The sequence below is a fragment of the Hordeum vulgare genome, chromosome 2H, assembly GCF_904849725.1.
Source record: "Hordeum vulgare subsp. vulgare chromosome 2H, MorexV3_pseudomolecules_assembly, whole genome shotgun sequence".
Taxonomy (NCBI): Eukaryota; Viridiplantae; Streptophyta; class Magnoliopsida; order Poales; family Poaceae; genus Hordeum; species Hordeum vulgare.
The window spans coordinates 102844924-102856627 of NC_058519.1; the positions used below are offsets into that span (position 1 = coordinate 102844924).

Here is an 11704-nt window from a genome sequence, read left to right on the forward strand (position 1 = left end):
TCCAGTTTTCCATGTGAGCCAGCTCAAGAAACATGTTGGATCTCACTCTATCCCTAGTCCTAATCTACCAATGGTTTTGGCTGATGGTTCCATCAAAATGGGTCCTGTTGCAGTTCTTCAGGTTCGGCAGATTCCCAGACACAACATTCCAGTTGTTCAGTGGCAAGTGCAATGGGACAATTTGTCGCCAGCTGAGGCTACATGGGAAGATGCTGATTTCATCAAGTATACTTTTCCGGACTTCTTCAAGCAGACGACTTCCCAATGGCGCCACGACGGCAACACGCCGTGAGGACACGTCGTGCCTAAGAAGGGGGCAATGTCAGGACCATCTTCAGTTAACACTTGCAGTTTCGTCAGTTATCCAACGGCTGATATCGTCTCTCTCCTGTACCGGTTTGTACCAGCCGTTGGATGGGACTGTTCACTGTCCGTTGCCGTTTTAACTGTAGCCGTTGTCGGTAAACCACCTGAGAGTTACTGTGGTTAAACCCTCGCCTATAAAGCATGCCGGGTTGTGGCTTAGCTGGATCATTGATTCCTCTTGTCTTGCCTTCGAGCAAACGAATATTCCTCTTACAGTAATACAATCCAGATCGAGGTGATACGTTTTCCCTTTCCCCTTGCGCAAGAACACCTTCTCTGTCCCTCGGTCCTTGCGCGACGGTCGACAGAAGCGCTACGCGCTTTATTATCAGGAAAGATATATATATATATATATATATATATATATATATACATACCGGAGAAAAATAAGGATAGATTCTAGATGAAAAGAAAAGTTTGTTATAGAAATTCCTGCCGCAGTTGAGCCGGACTCCTTAGAAAAGACATGAGGCGGTTGGTACAGCCCGTGATTGTCTCCTCTCCATCGAGAGGAGACATACATATACGTACGAGACCACGCGCGCATGGGCCGACAAGCCAGCAGACGTGACGAACCGCGAAGGCGCCGCGCCCCACGCTCCAGTCCCCGCCATCCACCATGCCGTCGTCGACGTTCGGGTTCGCGGCGCTGCTTGACGCCTACTTCCGGAGCCGCTTCTCCGCGGCGGGCCTGGTCCAGGCGACCGTGCCGCTCGACGGTGGCGCCACCACGATGCAGTGCTGGCGCTTCCCTCCCGGCGCCAGCGAGGAGCTCCCCGTCCTCGTCCTCCTCCACGGCTTCGGCCCGCCGGCGACGTGGCAGTGGCGGCGCCAGGTGGGCCCGCTGTCACGCCGGTTCCGCCTCGTCGTGCCGGACCTCCTCTTCTTCGGCGGTTCCCGCACGTCGGCCGCGGCGGTCGGGAGCGAGTGCTCCGAGGCCCGCCAGGCCGAGGCGGTGGCGAAGCTCATCGGCGCGGTCGTCGCCCCGTCGGCGGGCAGGGTATCGGTGGTCGGGACCAGCTACGGCGGCTTCGTGGCGTACCACGTGGCGAGGCTGCTGGGCGCCGAGGCCGTGGAGCGGGTGGTGATCGCGAGCTCGGACCTGCTCAAGGGCGACGCCGACGACCGCGCCCTGCTGGCGCGCGGCGGGGCCGAGCGCGTGGAGGACCTGATGCTGCCGCGCACCCCCGACCGCATGCGGCGGCTCATGGAGCTCGCCTACCACCGCCCCCGCCGGTTCACCCCGGCCTTCGTCCTCCGCGACCTCGTTCAGGTGCGTGATCAATGGCCCGGCCCCGCGATCTTTTCACTGTTTGAATTATTTCGGCAGTTTTGTTCGTCCAACGGCCTCGCCGCGCTAGCTACCAGTCCAACGACCTCGTCGATGCTAGCTCCCATGTCTGTTTTTGTTGACGGAGGGCGATAATAAACTCTATTAATATCAAGATAATACTACCATAGGCAACGAACTAGCAGCGACGTCATCCACTGTCCTTGACGATACACGATTTACCACACACAACTAACCATGTGGACGCACAAACGTATCATCGAGGCGCCAATCATTCAGCGACGAGACGGCACTCATTCCAGTATTCCACGGCCCCGCCATAGCTTCCACCACGAGCATAATTAATTAGGTAGTGCGTAACATCGTTACTCGTTAGTCCTACATAACGAAGGTGATGTGACATGTGTTCTTTTGACTTGGTCGTGATAGGCGTATGTTTGTTCTCTGATAAATAATGTTGTTGTCATGTTTTTTTATAAACGAGGACAAAAGATTTGCATTACATATTATTAATTGAAAAAGAAGTAAAAACTTTGATACAACTGTCACACACGACCACACTCAAAAATTGATTACTCTTCCGGCATTATGTTTCCGAATTTCTTTGCACCCGTGGCCGTCCAAAGGCGAGCCTCATCCTTGTTGTCATGTTATCACGTTACACATTTTTCTTCTTTTATGCTTTGCCCGTGCAGTTGTACTGTACTTACTAATTTGCTTGTCCTGTCGCACAATTCTCTTTCCCATTTGGCTCTTGTCCACAAGAATAAACCGAGTGCAAACTTTCAACTATGTAATACTGACCATATGTGTCATACAAGATTATTGTTGTCACTCTCAAACCACACTCAAACTTGAGGGACAAAGATACCCTCCACACTGCTACTTTCCAAATGTATATAATATTCGAATTTTATGTCAATATCCTGATATGTAAACAAATACTCCCGCCGTTCTAAATTACTACAAAGTGTTCTAACTTTTTGCTGAATCGGATGTATATAGATGTACCTTAGTGTGTTTGTTCATTCATTCCAGTTTATATGTAATCCATATTAAAATATCCAAAAAATCTTATAATTCAAAACAGCGGTAGTAATAAATATGAGAGTCAAGGGTCACGTACTACCTCACCCACGTGGTAATACTAATACGTCGTCATGTTTAATTGGGGCCTTTAGACCAAAAGAAATGGATGGCTCTAATAATTTGGGAGCATCAAAAAATATCTCATAAATAATTTTGTTGCAGTATCTCTACAGCGAGAACATAGAGGAGAAGAAGGAGCTGATCAAAGCGATATCCCTGGGGAACAAAGACAAGTTCCAACTCACTCCACTCCCCCAGGTTCATACATCCTCTAATTTCCTGGCAAACAAACCCAGCGACAAAGTGCATTACCTACCATTAACTTGCCAAGTAAACTCATAATTTCTTCTTCACCCAATCTATGCCCGCATCTTTCAGCAAGTTCTTGTGCTGTGGGGAGAGCATGACCAGATCTTTCCCATAGAAAAGGCATTCCAGGTGACGAGGTTAGCAACCATTCAACACTATTCTTTTTTCTATTTCTTTTTTCTTATTTTTGCAAAAAAATCAACACTATTCTTTCATGGTTGTGTAATCTGGTTGCACTTGTGTCGTCTTCTATACTGCAACTTACACATGAAAGATGGGTGCAAATTGATGCAGGCAGCTAGGTGCAAATGTTAGGCTGGAGATCCTCAAGAACACTGGCCATATGCCGCACGAGGAGGACACAAAGAAGTTTAACGAGGCTCTCCTCAACTTCCTGCTACCAGCTCCGACTTCATCGCTGTAATAAGCTTTCGTTGTCGATTTTTGGAAAGAGAGTTGAGAATTCCTAATTTAAGCTCCATTGTACCTACAATATATAGTACTACCTAGATTTTTTGTTGGTTCGGCGTTGGACCATATGTACACTTGGGACCTTCAAGGAATAAACGTTGCACCAGTGGGGAAAAATATCTTTGGCTTGTGCTTGATTAATTGCCCTGCTTTCCATACATGCATGGGATGTGATCTTGCTACCAACTAGAAGAACAGACAGCACGACTGAGGGGGCACTGGGAATTGATTGTAATGAAGTGTGGATCCAGTAGGACGGCATAGGAATTCAGTTACAGTGGTTGCTGATGTTGGTAGTGTCAGAAAATCTGGCCATTGGAGTATGTTGGCAGATCTGCAATTGTATGCCTACTATTTGAGCGAGCGAAATAATGTAACTGGCTGGGGAAAAAACAGCATTTCACTTGCCAAATTATGGATTGCTGTGTCGGTGACTATAAATTGATTTCATTGATTTCATCGACTCGTTTTGGAGGGATTCGGCGGCGACCGCTACCCGCCGTCTGTCGGTACGTCCTCCTCCTCTCACCGCTCACATCTCACATGTCAGCCGACCGCCGGTACAACCACGTCCGCTCGTCGGCTGGGCTCACCCCTCACCCAACAGCTCGCCGACGAGCCTCTGCCGATAATCAAGTGTGACAACTAGTGGTGGCTGGTGGTGCACCACGATTTCGAGTATGCCGAAACATTCCGGATGGGTTTTATTCAAGTGCAAAAAGGACGGAGTGAGTGTCATTTCATACGGTTGTTCTTCGAATTCGTTGCAATGTGAAACTCATTGTTTTCTTAAAATTGTGTATAGGACAGATGCAAATTTTTGTATTGAAAAAAGGAGTACATTGATCTATTAATAGCAACAAAAAAAATGCTTGATATTTGTGCATTAGTTGCTAGAGATGCGGCTAGAGAGGATGCAATGCCCAAACTTGAAGAAGAAGAGAAGAATGAAGTATGCAAACTCAAGAAGCCGGTAGAGAAAAGAAAAAATGCAATGAAGAGATGGAGAAAGCATTGATCGGATTAATATGAACAGTTTAGGAAGTGATGTTTCTATTAAAATGTGTCTTTTTGCTCGTAGTTTTCGTTGAAATGGTTCTCTTAGCGAATAATTGGTGAAGTGTGTAACTAAGTGAGCAGTGAAGTTTAACTCGATTGACCAAAAAATAACGAATTTGTATTTAATTATTATTTATGCTTCGGTAAGTACCGGGGGTCAGTTAGAAACGGACATATTTTAGAGGAGCAAAAGTAGTCCTCTAAAGACACTCGGCCGTTTACTCTAAATTACAGGGGATCGGTTAGAGCTGCTCTTAGCTACTGCCTGTCGTGCTTACCAGTACCACACAACCGTTCGATCGAGCAGGAACTACGAGTATGAGGAGCTGCATGGCATATGTGATGACCATCTTCCTTATCCAAGCTACCACAAGGAATGTGTTTTCGTAGACAAAGAACAAAACACGCTTCCAACTTCAGAATCCTGACCTAAGAACGGAGCAAATGCCAAATGCCAAACGTAACGACGTGAGCTCGAAATCGTCATTTCTTCCGTGAGATGCACATGAAAATCAAGTTCCATATTTTATTTCCTTTTTCTTTGCATGTGAACCCAACTCTATGAATAAATTAAAGGGCAGATAAAATTGCATTTTCTCGCACAGCCACAATGGAAACAATCAGAGCAGGATGCTGCAGAATTCAGATGGTCCTGAGTTTCTGGTAAGATTCCATTTCTTAATACCATGACCAAAATGAACTCCTGAACGCTGGAAGGGTAATCATCTCTTGTTACCTACTTACGCACTACTTTCCATCAAAATTGCCCAATGAGTTACAAACGAAGAAGAATACCAAGAAACCTAACCAATGTTGAATGGGTTAAACCTTTTCAGCGGCTAGCGATCATCAATCATAGCAGTCTTCATCTGTTACATGAAAACAATTATTTTCGTTAGCAAGCTTTACAATGCATACAACACTGGTTTAGAAGGAAAAGGAGGTAGCAGTATTATTATGAATTGAACATTAAATGGAAACTTACGTGCTTCCTCCTCTTGGTTCCAGTCATCATCATCATCATCAAACTCAATATTCTGCAGAGTAAGACCATGGAAGTCAAACTATTAGACAATACGCAAGGCAAAGAAATGATGCATCGCTGGTCTAACCATTTCATAGTTGTTCATGTGAAGGAATACACATGCATCGCATGCCAAAACCATGAACATTTTAACACCCATTTTTCTACATCGAAGAAACCCACAATGCCCAAGGTACTAACCTGATTATAATCATCATCTGAACTTTCTGCCGCTTCTGCATCCTCCTCCTCTTCCTCCTCCTCCTCCTCCTCATCGCCCTCCTTTTCGGTCTTCTTTCCATCCTACAGGTACCAAATATCAATCAACATGGTGCCACAACCTCTCACTATTTCCGTAATGCCAAACAGAGTGTAAGACTTTAAAGTTTAAACCAGTAATATTATATCTAGAATAGAAATATGCCTTCCAGATTTACTGCAACAGCTTGAAAAGAAAACTAAAAGGTAATGATGACTTGCCTTCTCATTCGCTTCAAGTTTCTCGAATACATCAAATACATGATTATCTGGCAAACAAAGATGACAAGATCCATGTAAGGGGCCAGTGTATGTACATCTGAATATATCCACACTAGAAGTGTTCATTTAAGTTCCATTACTGTGAATAGACATATAAATAGGATGGTACATACAAAGCAGTTTCCTTAAAAAAGATTCAAGAAGATATCATAGGCATAAACAGAAGTTCACGGCAGAAAAGGCAACAAGGGAATTATGTTTTGGTTTTGTGAAATATAACATACTTGCGTCTTTATCCCACCGAAGTTTTTTCTGAACTGGCTGCGCTCGTTTAGAACCTGAAGGGAAGATAATATTGAGGGTTCATTGTGCTGCAACCACATAGCAGAAAACAAAAATGGTATGTACTTCAAGACTACCATGTAGCAGTTCTGCAGGAAAATTTGCAGGGATCAGTTTGAGGTATGATGCAAGAGCTTCCCGTTTGCTTTGTGTTTTACGCTTCCTATCAGAATATCTTTCGATCTCTTTGTCGTCATTCTCTAATAAGATACCAATGCAGAAAAAGGAAGTAGTCAGACAGAATTCAAGAAAAAAAAAACATAGAAATCGCTACTTGTAGAAGATATGAAACGAAGCCAGAGTATTCTCACAAGGAAAGATGCTCAATTGTTTCTATGAGCTACCAAGGAGTCTAGTTATATTTATACTTCCCGAAGATACAGATGCAAGTGGTAATATCAAATTTAAAATGGGAAAAACAAAAATCAAAATTAGTTCTCGACCATACAGATATAGAAAATGTGTCCCGTGCCAACAGTATATCAAGTTGCATACAAGATAACTCCGCATAAATATAAACAGTCAGGATTCATGGATCCCTTGTCATTGAGCTTTCTAGTTACGACGGCAATCAGTTGGTTGTATTACAGGAAATCCAGCCTTTCATAGGTAACGGAAGTAGGAAAACACGGATTATAGGGAAAGAAACACAGGCTGCTAAATTGCGCTGTAACGTAAGCATTCATGATACAGCAATTCATACGAGAACTGAAAAAAACCGGCCAGCTCCAGTATAACCCTGCTGTATCCAATTATCTGACCAACTACTCCGATGAACCAAAATCCCACACTCCCTGTGGCTACATACTAGTGTAGAATCGAGAAGCACTACACCATATTGTGCAGCAAGAGTGAAATGAGCATATCAATTAAGATAAGTTGAGTCGCTGTACTTTTCTTGGGGGCATCCGGCTCCAGGTAGTAGCAAGAATTCCTCATGAAATCGTCGAGCTTCAAGGTGGACAGTATCAGAGCCTTCTCCTCGTTGGTCGCTTTGGCGCAGGTCATCTCCGGCAGGGTGATCTCCTGCAAGGGCGAGCACCAAGAACCCAAGTGAATCCCGAATCCTGCTAATTCAGGCAATTCCGCAGGGCGACAGAATCGAGGTGGTGGCTACGGAGAAAGGGGGGCGGGGGGGGGAGCGGAGGGGGATGGCTGACCGGGAAGTCCTCGTGGGGAGCGTGCTTGGCGGGGCGGTCAAAGGTGGCGCCCCCGAAGCCTCTGCCTCCTCTTCCTCCGCGGCCGCCCCTCCCTCCTCCTCTCCCTCCACGGCCGCGGAACGACATCCCGGGGAGCCCGACGCCGCCTCTCTTGGTAATAGATGGAGGCGCGACGAGGCCCCGGAATTTCGGAGAAAACAAGCTGCGATCGTAGAAGATTGGTTGTGGAGAATCGAGCCGACGTCGTCCTCTTCAAAACCGGCGCCGGCCGGAGAAGGGAGGAGCGTCTAGGGCAGAGAGAAGGCGCTGACGCGGCCGCGGTTGATTCGATGTGGAAGCGAGCGACGGCGCGCCGCCGGGAAGGAACTAGGAAGAGAGGACAGGGGTAGTGCTAGTGCGCCGCTCGTTGGGCCGGTCTTGATGAGATGGGCTTGGATTTGACGGCAGGTGTCGACGGATGCCTACTTTGAGAAAATGGCTGTCGCCCGTGTGGCCCATTTAGCGCGGTAGTTGCTGCCGCTCAGGTTCACTCGGTCCGTGTTTTTTTTCGTTTTTCGTTTTCTTTTGTATTTTCTGTGGTTTTATTTGCTTTTCACGGGTGTCTTCGGTTTTTATTTCTTTCAACATTTTACTCTGGGTTTATTTGTTTTCTCATTTGTTTCTCTATCCTTCTGGTTATACTTTTAGTTGTTGCCCTTTTGCTTCCACGCATGTGTTGGTTGGGCACCTACTGGATGGGCTAATAGGTTATTGTTGTTGTTGTTGTTCTTTTATTCGCTCGTTACCCTTTTGCTTTCACGCATATGTTGATTGGGCACCTACTCGATGGGCTAAGAGGTTGTTGTTGTTTGGTTGCTACCTTCAGGGCGTTATTTTTGAAGTCGTCCACTAGAACCTAGTTCTTACCTCAAAAAGAAAAATAGAGCCCAATCTCTCGTCAATATAAAAAACTAGAGCCTAGTCTAACGAGCTACAACATACATGCAAATTTCTCAAGGTTAAGAATGCAAGTCCTACTAGCATAGTTGGCCTACACATAACCTTCCAATTGAATTTGCACTTCCCAACCATGACATTATCCATGACTAACCATAGGAGGTCTCTACTCGGCTTACTAAGGTTATGTATGATGCCCAATGGAACATCGATGGAAGTGTAGAGATGAATGGAATGATTAGTGAGCATTGACATAGTGAAGTTATTGCCATGCCAGAGATTCATCTTGGTTGCAATCTTGTCCTGGATGTACTGAAAGTGACTATGCTCGAGGCCTTGATGGATAGTTGGGGTACAAGGTATCTCATTAGGAGGTAGTGAAAATGACGAGGAGGAAAATCTCTAAGGAATACACCGGAGGCCGAGACCCTAACAATGGATAGGGCGACCTAACTCTATAAAAATTTGTTGCAAGTCCCATAATATAAAAGTGTGTTGCAAGACCCGTAACATGAGTGAAACTGCTCAAGGTCCGCGATAAGGTGGGTGCCCTCTGAAAAGACCTCGATGACGCCTAGAGGGGGGGTGAATAGGCTATTTAAAAACTTCTTCGAATTTAGCTTAAACCTAATGCGGAAATAAACTAAGAGGATACTTTTCAAGCACAAATCCTAAATGCAATAGGCACCGCAACGTGTATCAACAACACGATCTACCAAGATGGACACAATATAGTTACTAACAAGCACAAGCAAGTTACACAAACTTGCTTGAGCTATATCACCCGACAAGTAGGTGAACGACACAAGATACTAGATCACACTATAGCACACGATATATCAAAAGCTGCAAGTGTGAACGTGTGGATATAGAGGGTATGCTTGAACGATTAATCTTGTACAAAGAAATATCCAACACAATATAATGAGCACAAACAATATGCAATGTATGTATGCTCAAGTAACACAAGTAAACCACAAGTAAGGAGTTAGGGTTAAGGATAACCAAGGTCACTGAGACGAAGATGTATCCCGATGTTCACTTCCTTGGAGGGAAGCTAGTCACCGTTAGAGAGGTGGATGTTACCACGAAGGCACACCAACGCCACAAAGGCTCACCCTATTCTCCCTTTGAGATAACACCACGAAGGCGTTTCTCAACCACTAGTGGTAACCCTTTGAGGTGGCTTCCAAACCCTCACAAACTTTTCCGAGGGTAATCACACGGATTGATTCCTCTCCGAAGAACTCCTACCGCCTAGGAGTCTCCAACCTCCAAGAGTAACAAGATCACGGGAATGCTCAAAACTTTCTCAAATCACAAATAGCTTGGGTTGAGAGAAGGGGAGGGAGACGATCTATCTTTTGATTGGAACAACTCTCAAAGGGGCTCACAAATGCTCTTGGGATCTAAGATTTGGTGTGAGCAAATATGTGTGAGGTAGAAATGTGTTCTTATGAGGATATGGCTGTGGTGGACACCCTCTCACGAAATGGGAGGGGGTATATATAGTGGGGAGTGTAAAACAGTTGTTGGGGATACTTTAAGTCACACAGGGTTCGGACATCCGGCAGTTCACGGATGTCCGGGCGTCCACAAGGAGTCGGACGTCTGACAGGGGTCGGTCGTCCGAGGGCTGTAGATATGTCTGGAATCACTGTGAGTTGAACAGGGACCGGACGTCCGGAGAAGGCCGGAAGTCCGAGTTATTCAACTCAAACTTCTCTGGTGCAAGATTCCGGATTTCCGAAAGGGGACGGACGTCCGGCCCTCGGACGTCCGGAGGGAGCCGGAAGTCCGAGTTATATGGCTCAAGTTCTTCTGGTGCAGGGCTCCGGATTTCCGAAGCTGGTCGGTCGACTGGCCCTCAGACGTCCGGAGGGAGCCGGAAGTCCGAGTTATATGGCTCAAGTTCTTCTCATGCAGAGCTCCGGATTTCCGAAGCTGGTCGGTCGTCCGACCCTCGGACGTCCGGAGGAGGCCGGATGTCCGAGGCACTGGTCCTGTTTTCTGATAACAGCAGAGCAGTGGAGATGTGGTATGAGCAGAACAGTGGATATCTAGTTTGAGGAAGTTCATCACAAAACCTGTGATCCCCTCTTAATAGTGCGGGATCCCTAAAGACTCAAGAATTATAAAAGGGGTACCGATGATCCATACTTGAGTGTATACTTTTATTCGCAGATCATCACTCCGCACCACTAACGTCAAAGGGACTGATGCCTTTGAGTTAGCCCTTTCACTTGAGCTTGATGTTGTTGTTCCTTCTTGGCTCAATGTTGAAAGCAAGACATGATGAAGTCTTCAAGTAGCTCTCCCATACACAATGTGGAAAGCCTAGCTTATATATTCATCTTCATTTGTCCACCATGTGAACATCCACAAGGATCAAGCATGTAGTGCTCAGGAATGCTTATCTTGATCTTGTCCTTGTTAGCACATGAGCTCGTCCTTATCAACACATGATCATTCACAATAGCTTAAAAGGGGATTAGTGATTAATTATCTATATGTGTGTTGTCAGCAACACCAAAACACAATTAAGGGCATGACTGCACTTTCAATCTCCCCCTTTTTGGTAGTTGATGACAACATACATATAGCTCTGAAAAATAGTAATAGACATGTGTGGCTTAGGAGAGATTTGTTACGATGCTTATGAAGCTCCCCCTTATTATATGCATAGTAAAATAGGTAAGTGCGGGAGCTCCCCCTTAATGTGTGCATTGAAGATAATAGCATGATATAACACCATAATAGTTCAACAATACATAGCATATCATATGAATCAATAGGATAGCATAAAGCTCATCATCATATGACACAACGATAATATCATGATATCTCATCACCACATGATAGTTCAACAATACGTCATCCATAGGTGATGGCATAGCACACCATCCATAAGTATCGTTACATGATGACACATCATTAAGTTCGACATAATACATCATACCATACATTCTGAGAGAAACTAAAATCGAAACAAGATAAGATAATGTTCTCCCCCTTTGGCATCAAGGACCAAAAAGGAGGGAAAACCGGCAATGCTATCACATACTCAAATATCACCCTCATCCATATCATCATTAATCAGGCATCATCCTCATCATCATCATCCTCATCGTCAGGCAAACCACTGCCACCAGCCTCGTCAAGAAAATCAGCCCACTC

The 11704-nt window shown here is 45.5% G+C and overlaps 2 protein-coding genes across 2 annotated transcripts; one reads left to right on the forward strand and one right to left on the reverse strand.

Moving 5' to 3' along the window:
• The first annotated feature begins 817 nt into the window (after positions 1-817).
• On the forward strand, positions 818-3645 carry LOC123429700. Its single transcript, XM_045113711.1, has 4 exons — positions 818-1639; positions 2909-3004; positions 3125-3192; positions 3350-3645. Exons 1-4 carry the CDS (start codon positions 986-988, stop codon positions 3477-3479), a joined length of 948 nt encoding a protein of 315 aa, XP_044969646.1. The 5' UTR covers positions 818-985; the 3' UTR covers positions 3480-3645.
• Positions 3646-5151: 1506 nt separating this feature from the next.
• Positions 5152-7987, reverse strand: LOC123429701 (glutamic acid-rich protein-like). Its single transcript, XM_045113712.1, has 8 exons — positions 7592-7987; positions 7325-7457; positions 6509-6631; positions 6374-6427; positions 6090-6136; positions 5811-5912; positions 5571-5622; positions 5152-5454 (listed from the first exon to the last, which is right to left on the reverse strand). The coding sequence occupies exons 1-8, from the start codon at positions 7715-7717 to the stop codon at positions 5435-5437; spliced, it is 657 nt and encodes a 218-aa protein (XP_044969647.1). The 5' UTR covers positions 7718-7987; the 3' UTR covers positions 5152-5434.
• Between the last annotated feature and the right edge of the window lie 3717 nt (positions 7988-11704).